This window comes from Ixodes scapularis, unplaced genomic scaffold (assembly GCF_016920785.2).
Source record: "Ixodes scapularis isolate PalLabHiFi unplaced genomic scaffold, ASM1692078v2 PGA_scaffold0__279_contigs__length_252992795, whole genome shotgun sequence".
Lineage (NCBI taxonomy): Eukaryota > Metazoa > Arthropoda > Arachnida > Ixodida > Ixodidae > Ixodes > Ixodes scapularis.
Genome location: NW_024609835.1, coordinates 107,209,833 through 107,222,271, shown reverse-complemented (window position 1 = coordinate 107,222,271; position 12,439 = coordinate 107,209,833). Strand labels below are relative to the sequence as shown.

Genomic DNA, 12,439 nt, shown 5'->3' with positions numbered 1-12,439 from the left:
CTCTGGGTCAAAGTCGCCCAACACATGTAAGCTGTAGCAGCAAAGACTCGAGCTTTGCCGATACAATTAGCATTAGGACTACGTACGGAATCGTGAATCATCTCCACGGGCTCTGCAAAAAGGTGAATCCTCTGGTCGCATTTCTCGTCCAATGGATTTGTCTCGAAGAGAAACGTGAGGAGGGACCGCTTGACGTCCGTTGTCACATTCTCCGAGGAGATCAGCATGCAGAAGTCAGAGGGCGACTCTGGGAAGCCCAAGATGCGGAACCTTTCGATCTTTGATTCCAGCCTGCGCAAATAAACATGCAAGGAAAACATGCAAGGGAAACATTTTTAATCTGCAACTACAGCTCAACCAAACAATTACCATAAAATACCGGAAAGAGTGCTCATCCTACTTTCACTGAAAATTGGGATAATCTAGACATGGGCACTTTTCCAGTAAAATCAGGCGCTTAACGTATAATTTGCAGAACTTTCAAGTTTGGAAAATGTTAATAGTGGACTCTTGAACGAAGTGGGCATTTCTACGGTATTTTAATGTTATATAGCAAACATTCTAACACGGCAACAATTCATTAAAAACAATAATTTCGATTTGCCTATGCAACGTGTCTTGCATATGAAAATAGCATAGAAGCACAGAATTCCCTGTTTATTCTTGCCCATAATTAGAAGTGAAAACTCTACACAATCCAAGTTTCACAATGGCTGCCCCCACTTCTCCGCAACCCCAGGAATGCGCCACTAACGGTTTTCCGCAGTCTTCTCACAACCATAACGGGTGGGTCAAATCCTTGAGACAAACTTGCCAGCCATAAATTTATATACGCATTTCACCGCAGCGCCCTCTCCTGTATAGACGTTGAGCGACTACATGCAACGTTGGAGTGTAGCATAGTGGTTAAGACGTCTGCCTTTGTAAGCAAGCAGTCCCGAGTTGAAACCCCCGTGCGGGCGAAAGTTTTTTTTTCAAAAGTGGGCCGATCCCGGAGGCAGTGCAATTGGTGTGAGCACGGATGCCGGACGTATGAACAAGGCTAGACACTAAGGAGCTTTGCCCCTAAAAACCAATGGCATAGGCCAGTAAGGCTTTGCAGAAGAGTGGTCTAGTAGGAACAAACAACAGTTTTATGTGTACAAGGGTTGAAATTACACAGCCCCTGTCTTGTGCAGAATAGGAGAAATGAAGTAAGGATCACTGCAAGGGGCTACAGACCTGATTGCTTCAGCTCTGGGTCTTTCTTCAAAACTTGCCGACATGTCATCAAGCATGACACGAACGATGACACTGTTGCTGCAATAAACAAAAGTCGGTCAAACAAGCAACAAAGATTTTATTACTTCATAATGCCACAAGAACATATGGCATGGTACACTTGCCCTTTGCTCTCATCAAAGACAGACAAAGAAAAGTTCTTCAGCAGGAAGTTCAGTTTCTTAGCCACAAACTGGAAAAAAAAAACCATGCTCACAGTTGACATAAAAAAAAAAAGATATTTTGCATGTTCTTAAAAAAAAACTTACAGTGACTGGGTATTCAGGTGGAACAGAATTCTCCTGGTACCCAATGGCTGCATAGAGCTTCTGCTTCTCAGCAGGAGTCATTGCTTTCTCAAACTTTTCAGCTGCACATAAATACAAATTAAAGCATAAAAATACATTAATGAAACCACAGCTTGTTAATATACCTAAACACTCTGCCATACAGGCCCATCTTTCCTGCTTTCTCAGATAATATGATACTTGCAGTCCAAACTTGCCACCAATGAAACATCCGTGAGTCTAGAAATCTTTTTATGCAGTTGCCAAAGTGCGCCTTATGGCAGTCACACCATAATTATGTATGGAGGCTTTAATGTATGTAAAATTGGACAGCAGCAAGTACCTGATACTACAACACATGCGATTTAACCATGAAAAAAATGTTGCTTGGAAATGAAAGCATGAATATAATCCAATTTCATAAAAAAACTTTCCCGTGAGCAGTGAAGCTGGCCGAGTACCCTGCTAAAGGTTTGCTAGGTGCCGTCTTTTCAGAACTTCACTACTTTTCCCCTTGGTCTCTATACCAGCATGTCAATTTAGCAGACATCCTCATTAAACAATCAAAGAGACCTAAAAAACAACTCAGTTTAGAAAAGAAACAACTTCCGAAAAATTACTGCTCCCTTTTAGGAGAGCACAATGGTAAGGTGGAGCGGTGGGCATACCGCAAAATTCCGTAACGATGCCCTTGCCTGAGGGATTGCCCATCCCATTTGTCTGGCTAAATACCTTTAACATAAAAATTCAGAAATATCGCCCACCCCAATTCCTATCGGACGTCACGTGATATCCGAAGAGAATCGCATCAACCTAGCAATCTGCAGTACCAGTACGTCTGACAAGCGATTTCACAACGGCTCTTCACGTTTTTGTCCGTAACACGCGAGCTGTTCCTGCGTGTGTACTGCATCGTGAAATGGGAATCTGCTGTGTCTGCGATCTGCAGGATCCATTTATGCGACGTGAAAGCTTGTAGCGAATTCCTGCATTTTTGTTCACGATCTGTGCGCACGATATCGATTTCCGTAACACGCGAGTTGTTCCCGCGTGTTTATTGCATTGTGAAATGCAATTCTGCTGCGTTCGTGATCTGCGGTATTCGTTCCAGTGACATGCGAGTTTGTAGCGGAATCCCGAGTTTTTGTCTGCAATCTGCGCGCGCGACATTGGTTCCCGTGACAGCTAAGTTTGTAGCAGGTTCATGCGGGTTTATTGCACCATGAAACCTAACCTGCATTGTCCGTAATCTGCGGTATCCGTTCCTGTGAGATGAGAGTTATCGGCAGGTTTCTGCAGGTCCTTTACACCGCGAAATGCAAATCTGCTGCGTCTGCAACCTGCGGTATCCTTTACCGAGACATAGGAGTTTGTAGCAAATTCCCATACATGTTTATCACATCGTGAAACGGAAATTTGCCATGTCCGCGATCTGCCGTATCAGTTCCCGCATCACGTGGTGTGTAGCGGGTATCCCGGTGTTTATAATTAATTTTTGATTAAGTTCTGCTGTGGCATTCTCAAAGATAGCCAACTTCATGTTTTTCCCCATTTATTCCTTCATTTTAGAGGGCGTTCTTACAGAATTTTACGCCAAGTGCAGCACTGGTGACTCACCGATTACTTGGGTCTCGGAGGGGGCAGCGTTTTTGTCACCTGCATACCACCACGAGGAAAACCATCCCTGCTTGGGGGGGTTCTTGAGAAGCTGTTCTTCGACCTGTAAACAATTACAGAGGGAAGTTAACCTACACTCTAGATTTGAGCTGTACGGTCCAAACTGGGACAAATACTGGGCCTGTGCCAGGCCAATGTTGGTCTTCCATAAACCTCCTACCCCTAAAGCCACCGAAAAAGAGAAGGAATAACACCTCCACCCCCTTCTCTAGCACATATACTTTTATATCTTTGAGAGGGTAAAAGTGCTAAAAACAACGGACGAGTAAAAGAAACAAACAACACAGAGCGCACTTTTTTATCTATTCTTTGTTTTCTTGAGCTCGTGCATTTACAGTAGTGCCACCAGGCTTGTTTCAAGATATGCAAGTGAAATTTCCTGTACTTGGTTTCGACGTATGTCAGGTCGCTGGATCAGAAATTAGCATCAGAGTGTGACTCGCTGCATTACGACCGCCTAGGACTGCTTACGAGGAGATTGTTATGTGGGGCGGTAGAATGTAAGGGGTTGTGAGCCAGGCGGTCATTGTCGAACGCAAATGTCTGATTGAATCTTAAAAAACACACGAATGCATATACTGTCTTAAAAGTCGTAAAAGCTTAATTCAAGGTGGAGCACGTGTCCTACAAGATGCACCAGTCGAGGATCTGTTCCCACAACCATATAAATTATGAAAAAACAGCGCAGAAAGGACAAGACAAGGAGGAGACACACATAGAGCACGCAAGCGCTGACTCGTAACTGATATTTATGAGGGGAAGAAGAAAACAACGTTCATACATAAAGAAGGAAGAAAAGGGCAAACCCCAATACATTCACATCATAAATATTTCCAAAAATGTTAACTCTACTGTCGAGACAGCTCATATTGAAGTTGGTTATACCAAAAAAGCAGCTACAGCAGAGCGATCATGATTTACTATTCCCTTTTGCACTTCATTATAATTGAAGTTGGTTATAAAGAAATAGCAGATATAGCAAAGTGATTTCAGATTCCCGTTGACTTTGTTACAACCGGTCTCGACAGTATAACAGCACGCCTGCAGGACAGATCACAGGGTTCAGGTAACACTTAGTCGCTAAAAGGAATGTCTAGAAAGAGCATTTTCTTCTCAAACACCACTATTAATGGTTTGCTGACACACTCTGTTAATTTTTCTATTGGTACGCTTCCAGGATTTCTCTGGCTTGTGTATACACCAACTCATGTTTACAAAGGAACGGGAGTGCCCCTAGCGGACGCCACCGGCGCCGCGCATGCGCGATGGAGTGTGGGCAAGAAGCTCGCCGTCGCCCATAAACAAACCATTGAAGTGCGATGTTGGCGTCGGTGTGAGTCCTCTGCCCTTTTTCGCGTTCGAATTGTTGATTCGACGTGTTCCTTGCAATAGAGAGTTTTAGTAGATCGTTCCGATACCTTCGATAGCCCCGATAACGATACTATGCATGCACAAGGGAGGCGGTGGCGGAGTATCGGGTATCGTTATCGGAGTCATGGGAACGATCTACTAAAACTCTCCATTGTCCGACTACTTCAGCGGCCTCAGCAAAATTACCCAGGCTCGCTAAACCGCAAAACTTCGCGTGAATAATATGACATGCGGCGATTCATTCCCTGTGAACACGCAGAATGGACGCTAAAGCCCGATTCGCATGATGAGATTTCGCTCACAAATTTCAGTCGCGACGCCATTCAGGCTGCAAAAGCGTGAACTGTAGCTGAGATGGTCGACGTCGATACTGAAAATCGCAAGCAGAATCGGACGAACCAAGCGAATCAGGCATAGCAAGTCGGTGATGGTTACTGGCAACAATGATCAACATCTCCTTGCATCTACTGTTTACATCGAGCCTGCTTACCAACCTTAAAACTTAAGCCTTTTGAGGCCTGCACTTCTTATCGCAAGTACCAGGCCAACAATTGGTCTATGGGCCGGTGTCGTCTAAAAGAGCAGACAAGCAGAAACGTTTGAAAGAGCAGACGACAGTTTGAACGATCAGGCGGCCGTTTGAACTTGAAGACGCACTAAACGTAGTCCGCAGGTGGTCCGTACAACTTGACAATTTTCCGGCGTTCATGTTGGAACAAAACAAATAAATCTGATGACCACAAGTATCCGTGAATTCAACCCAAAGTGCTTCCCGCCCAAGCATTCATGGTCCAACGGCGTCCGGTTTTCCCTTTTCGTGGCACATATCCCGTTCTTGGACGAATCGAGCACATGAAAACTGACCTTCAAACCTTTCTCAACTTTTTTGGTACAGCTCCAGTCATGGCGTTTTGACGAGAATGCAGGTATTGTCTGGTTCCTTTCAAAACAACGCACAAATACAAGTCTCAAATGGGGACATCCGCCCACAGCCCCAGACCCGAAGTGCGACCGGCGAGCCACCACTGCGCCATGACGTAACAGAGTTGAGTTTGTGTATAGTAGCTGCTATCCCAAGTGATACTTTTTTTGTCAAGAGTAGATCAGGCTATCGAAGACTGTCTTAAAACCCCTCCAGTAGAAAAAGTTTTCCGATATGTAGATGATTTAATCGTTTACTCTAAAAATACAGAAGACAATTTTGTAGAGCAGATTTTGGGTGTCTTTGACAAGTGCGGTTGTGGTCTTAAATTCATTTTTGAGAAACTCCAAGGATACATCCTTACAATTTTTATATCTCACACTGTCTTTTCATGAAAATCCTCTGTGCTGGTCTTTCTCTCTGCGGGTTTAAAAAGGGTATCCTGCGCTATATGTCAACCCATTTCAAAGTTGTAAAAAGGGGAATGGCTTTGTCAATTCTAGGGTCGGCACAGGTGAAGTCATGCTGCCACAAAGTAAAAGATAGTTTTAAAGCTCAATTGTAATGCCTACAGTGTTCAGGATTTCCATAGCAGGTTTTAACTGAGGTAATAGGGTCCTTTTCTAAGCAAGGTTAAAGGGTAAGAGAAAAACAGCCGTAAAGAGTGGCGGCGGCGCCCGGTGGTGGTTCCATACGTCCACAAAATGTCCTACAATCTGAAAAAAGTTGCGAATTGCTATGAGGTTCCGATGGTGTTTTCAGCCCTTCAGAAGGTGGTCAGAATTTGCCCTCAAGTGCACTCTAAAATAGAAAAGCGATCAAAACCCGGGTGCATGAAGCGACATCAGCGACAATTCATTCCATGCACAGAAGGTGTTGTGTATAAATTAACCCTTACAGCGGTAAAAGTTACGTAAGACAAACTGATCGGTCTGTCAACAATCGCCTCCGAGAACAATACTATTCCCTTCGTGCCACTGTAGGAGTCCACCATAAGAGGACACCTTCCACTGTACTGCCAAACCTGCCGATAGACACCAAAGCGAACATTGACGATTTTAGGAAAATTTCCAGATCGGACTACCAGAGAAATCCTGAAGGCGTACCACATATTAAAATTAAGGGAGTGTTGTGTCAGCAAGCCATTGATAATGCTGTATGAGAAGGAAGTGCTCTTTTTACACAGTCCTTTTAACGACCAAGTGTTACCTAAACCCTGTGATCTGTCCTGTATGTGTACCCTCATAGATTTAACATTTTTGTATGTAATTGTGGTGTGAATGTATTGTGCTTCGTCCTTTTCTTCCTTTTTTTTATGTATGAATGCTGTTTTCTTCTTCCCCTCTCATAAATATCAGTTGCGAGTCAGCGCTCATGTGTTCTATGTGTGTCCCTTCCTTGTCCTGTCCTTTGTGTGCTGTCTTTTCATCATGTCTCAGTACCAACTAGCCCAACTCACCAGATTGCTCCAACCATATCCACACAACAGGTGTTTAATTTGGCAATTTTCAAAGATCTTTTCAACCTTAGGAGACGACTACTAGTAGTTTTGCTCATCTCCCTTTTTTTTTTTCTAAGAGTCAGGAAGCTATTTATTCCTTCCCTCTCACACAGCAGTCAAAGACCAATACCTCAACTCAGGAGCGGAGTGGAATTTGGCTTAGGAGTGGAATTCGAATAATTCTGCTCCTAAATAATTGAATTAAATAAATAGGAGCAGAAATTGAATGCTGTCCTCACTACACAAGGTAAGGCTTAAAACGAGTGCCTTCCACGGCTTTGACTTTGCACTTGTAACAATCACTATGTGATTGTTACAAGCACTAAAATCAAAGTATAAAGCGTGTCTGCTCCACCTCGCACCACATGTCACGAAACCGTCACTAAAAAAACTGTATGAGCAGTTTTATTTTTAATAGCACATTCAGAAATTGACACAAAATGTGTGAATTGAACAAACTTGCCTCCAGCTCCGCCTGGCGTCTTGCAAGGGTAATGTTGAAGACATCCAGTTCATTTTCAAGTTCCTGTAAATATTTTCAGTCTTATAACGAAGATACCAAGAATTTTGGCAAAAGAATTTGTTGCTTTTCTAAAAAAAATGAAAGACGTTCACAATTCTCTGCAATGCCGAATTAGAGCGCAGCTCTTGAGGAGGACGGGACGGTACAAAGGGAAAGTATGCCCCTCCTCTTACTCGCCTCCTCCTCTTCTGCTCCTGTCTCATTTAGTGGGAAATTTTCGCTAAATTTCCCACTAAATTTAGCGGGGAAATTTTTCCGCTAAATTTAGTGGGGAAATTCTTTCGCTGAATTTAGGGGGAATATTTCTGCTACAATTAGCGGGGAAATGTTTCCGCTAAATTAGCGGGAAGTTTTTCCAGCTAGATTTAGCGAGGAAATTTTTTCTATAAATTTATAAGGAAATTTTTTCAGCGGGGAAATTTTTCCGCTAAATTTAGCGGGGAAATTTTTCCGCTAAATTTAGCGGGGAAATTTTTCTGCTAGATTTAGCGGAGAAATATTGCCGCTAAATTTAGGCACCTTGTGACGTCACCCTAATGACGTCACTGGTGACTCTCTTGACATCACACGTGGCGTCACGTGCGACGTCATACGGGAAACATCCCATAATGCAACACGCAATCATGCTGACGACGACGACGCTCAAGCCGGAAACAGATGCCTAAGAGCTGCGCTCTAAAACAGCTAAATGTCAAAGTTGGAATAAGCAAATGTAATTTGGGATCAGCATAGAAAAAGAAAAAAAAAGAGGCAAAGATTTATTTTTGGGGCATATAACTGATTAGCTTCACTTAGTGAATAGCTTAATAAAGAGAAAAAAAGTCCAGATACTAACTATTAGTACCAGAAATATTGTTTATAAACAACCCTTCCAGATAATTCATAGCATGATCAAGATCCACCAGAAGAAGTATTCTGCATGCTCTAATTAATACACCAGAGCCAATCTATATAATGTGTCCCAGTATTCGATTTTCCTTCACACCTTCAAGGATTGGAACAGACTAGTACAGTCGACACTCAATAACTTCAAGTCACTTTATTTGAATTTTTGATTAGTTTGAAGCAGAGATGCAGTCCTGGCAATTACACATACAAGTCGATGAGAAAAAATGTGCAGTAATTTAAATTTTAACATCTGGGACTAATTCATTCAAAAGATTCTTTTATGAGCTTGAGAAGTGCGGCCGTTTTGGGAGCATGAAAGAACCTCATGATTATGCTGACCAAGCTTAAATCGCATTCGTGCACACTTTGCTTTTATCGACCGTGAGTGCGGTCCACCAAAAAGAGGGAATGCCAGGCGGTCAAGTCAATTAAGCGGCCAGGCCAGGCCAGGCCAGGCCAGGCCAGGCCAGGCCAAGCCAAGCCAAGCCAAGCCAAGCCAAGCCAAGCCAAGCACGCATGGCTGTGGGCACGCGCGTAATGGCACCGTTTCCACAGAAGTTACACAAGTGAGTGCAGTCACGCAGTGTATAAGGCCAACAAAGGTAAGTTTGGGGCATTATCCAGCACCATCACATGTTTCATCCATCAACTATATTGATGCTGTAGTCTTCGTGGCCTTGATTTTCAACCACAAAAACTATTTTTTTTTTTTTTACAAATTTACAAAAGGTGGTAAGGACGTTGGCCAGTCCGACAAACGCCGAGCCACAGCTGCTAACCCGAGCTTGCCGTGTTCATACTGTGGCTTGTTAATCACGCCCGCTCCTGCCTTGCTCGCTCCGCGAGGCAGCTGCCACTACGCTGCCAATGCACTGAAGCAATGCTGGTCACTACAATATCAATGAACATGCCGATGTCTATAATCCGCTTTCGGATAGTGACATCGTGGACGTGGTTACGTTTAGGAACGATCAAGCCACTTTCCGTGCCGAGTGCCCGAGTGCTGCTGACATGAAAACTGCTTGTAGCATCACGGATTACAATGTTTGCGCTTTCTATGGCAAAGAAACTGCTGAAGGTACCCTCAATGGTTTGCGATTTGCAGAGCATAGTTAATATTGCGCGTCTTCGTTAGCGAAATGCTGTTCGTCTCTGTTGGCACAGGAAAACAAAAATCAACCTCCCACAGTAAGCACTGAATAAAAAAATTTAAAAAAAAGTGATTTGAGTGCTTTCTAGTATTTTTCTTTTTAATTTGAAGTATGCTTATTTAAAGTGTTTCACTGTCCTTGCAAGTTTCACATTATCGAGAGTTGACCCCACTCACTGAAATAAATTGCAAATTTTTACATCTATTTCTGAACATGTCCCGTGGAACCGATCGCTTCGCGGGTGTTGCTTCTCTTCAGCGCATTGGTGCTTGGTAAGAAGCACACTCAACAGGGTAACCAGCTGCGATTAACATTTGGAAAAGTATGAATATCGCAATTGCAAGCTTTGGAGAAAAGCACTTTCAAGGCGTGCCTGGTGTGTACAAAAAGAAACAAACTATGTGAATGTTGATACCTACATTGAAGTAAAATTTGCAGAATTAAACTGTGGCTGTTCATAATTCACAATTTTTTTCTTTTCAAATTCGTGATTGAAGAAAGAATATTTGCAACTAGCAAGATATCAAAATCCACTCAATTAGGTATAGCTGGGCATCTCTAGAGGTTTAATTTTACGACAAATTTGTCCTTTACTTGCCATCCCAAGGCATAGGGCTTTCCGAGGTCGCAGTCTATAGCTACAGTTAGATTAAAGTTAGCTTACAAATGAACAAGGGGAAGCTTGGGAACAAGCTTCACGAGTTTAGCTGGGCTTTCGTTTAAGCATGGTGTAACAGTAGTGAAAGGCTCGGAGAAACTATTCTATATTTGATTCGGAAATATTCGGCCAAAACCACTATCCGCGCTGAATTCGCTTCAAATTGAAAATCCAATAGTATTTGCATGTTACTAATATATAAATTAAAAACATCAGCTACGACTGGCAAGCATTACCCAGTAAACTGCCCCATAGATGCACTCAACTGTTATTCGTGGGTGCTGAAGCATGACCCTCGGAGCTACTCATAATTAAAGCAATGCTAAGCCAAGTCATTTGTAAACAAAATCAGACTGCCACAACAAACAACATGCAGACATTTAAAATGTCTCTGTTTTACGTCCCTCGGTCCCAGGTGTTCTGTTATTGTTTTTTCAACATGCACTTGAGAAGTACTAAATGGAATTGCATACCTATGGACACTAGTACCTCCTCAGCATCCCAAGCCAAAATGAAAAGTAGCTCAGAATGTTCATAAACGAAGGCTTATACTTTCTGTTGCAAATTGAGACAGTGCAGCTTGACCCGACACGTTTTAGAATAATCAAAGCTTGTGCACTGGAATCTCGCCGTCCTCGCAGCGAGATCGAGCTAAGGCGAAGATTGGACGCGAGATCTGAGTCGGCGTTTGGCGGGGCCTCGTGTGCAGTCGACACGTCGAAGGACACCCGGCATCAGGCTTGAGTCCAACTGCCGAGTTGGCGCCGGGTGACTGCTACGCCGTTCCGCGCAGGAAGAGGAGGATGTTTTCAGGCCTCGGTTATTCTAGGTGGTGCTGCTTGACCCCGAGTGAGCGTTCGTGATAAAACTGTCTGGCAGTGCAGAGAAAGCGGAAAAGCCTGACACTAGAGCAGTAGAACCGGGCATACCTGGAGCTTCTCTGCGGTTTCCTTGGACCGCAGTTTGAGCTTGTACTGCTCCTTGTAGTAGCGAACACGCACCAGATGCTCGTGTATGTGCTGCGGAGACCAGTCGCGCCTGCGTCGCCTCACGTGTTCCTCCAGGATGGCCGCGTACGCAAAGCGCCACCTGTGAATGAGCCGCAGAAAAGGCGGGGACACATTCCAGGTGGACATTCGTTGTACGAGGTCACAAATGAAGAATACATGTAGTACAGGTATCACATTCCTCCAAAGGTGTGGGGTCCGTACTGCCTTTTGAAATCTTAGGAAAGGCCATTCCAGTTAGGATTTTCCTTTTGTCCTTGCTTAGAAGCAAGACTCCAAGAAAAGATGTTGCAATATCAAACATTCTTTCCAGAACAGTGATGCGAGGACTTAAAAAAAAAAACTTACGCACACTGATGAAGCCAATGAAGGTTATATCGATGAATTCCAAAGGGAAGGTACTAAAACCATTTGACCTTATTTGGTGGACAAGAGACAAGAAAAAGAATTGCAGACTGAACATGTAACGCCAGTGAGAACTGGGGCTAAAAAGACAACATTTTTAACGCAGAATGTGTTTTGTCGGCCAATTTATGGAGTTCTGCAACGCTTTAGTGCAACGGTTCAGCTGCAACGACAGTCTAACAGCTGACTGTAACCAAACACAGACACTGGAAAGCATTACGCCCATGGGAAATTATATAAAAGGCTCCACTCGCCGACAGGATTTGAACTCGCCACCTTGAGATTGTGCAACAAGTGCTTCAACAACTGAGCTATCCAGTGTCGGTGTTCGGAATGCGCAAAAGCAAAGTCCTTGGGGCCAAGGCGTGGTCGCGCGCTTCTTTGTTGAAGCATTTTATTTGCATAAAAAGCAACAAGCCACCGTCTCACTTGTCTCTCGCGGCGTGCATCAGAAATGAGTGAATCTTCGGTAGGCAGTGCTTTTCATACGCCCTTCTCTTTTTCTACGCAAGGTCTGCCACATATTCTGTGCTCACCAGTCAGTCTATATGATCAAGCTTACATCATTTTTTTTTAACCTAACTTATGCAAAATGTGACTCGCATTAAAGGCAGATTAGCTCATGTTTCATACCAGCCTACCTGAATACTATGAACAGATTCTTTAGCATTAACTCGTACCTCAAATAAACCGCAGTATCAGGCAACAGATTTCTGAACAGACTATTACAGAAGTCTGCCAAAATTAATAAAGAAAAATAGATCAACATTATAATAAATGGGCATACAG

At 43.5% G+C, this 12,439-nt stretch overlaps 1 protein-coding gene across 1 annotated transcript in view; it reads right to left on the bottom strand.

Annotated features, from left to right (window-relative positions):
* The window catches only part of LOC115310468 (vacuolar protein sorting-associated protein 13), a 178,434-nt gene that overhangs the window by 141,155 nt on the left and 24,840 nt on the right, over nucleotides 1–12,439 (bottom strand). Inside the window, exons 10-16 of the mRNA XM_029968867.4 lie at nucleotides 11,168–11,327; nucleotides 7,482–7,544; nucleotides 3,165–3,267; nucleotides 1,530–1,630; nucleotides 1,386–1,453; nucleotides 1,222–1,299; nucleotides 87–291 (exon numbers count right to left, since the gene is read on the bottom strand). Of these exons, the coding sequence (XP_029824727.2) occupies nucleotides 87–291; nucleotides 1,222–1,299; nucleotides 1,386–1,453; nucleotides 1,530–1,630; nucleotides 3,165–3,267; nucleotides 7,482–7,544; nucleotides 11,168–11,327 (778 nt within the window). The remainder of the gene's footprint in view (nucleotides 1–86; nucleotides 292–1,221; nucleotides 1,300–1,385; nucleotides 1,454–1,529; nucleotides 1,631–3,164; nucleotides 3,268–7,481; nucleotides 7,545–11,167; nucleotides 11,328–12,439) is intronic.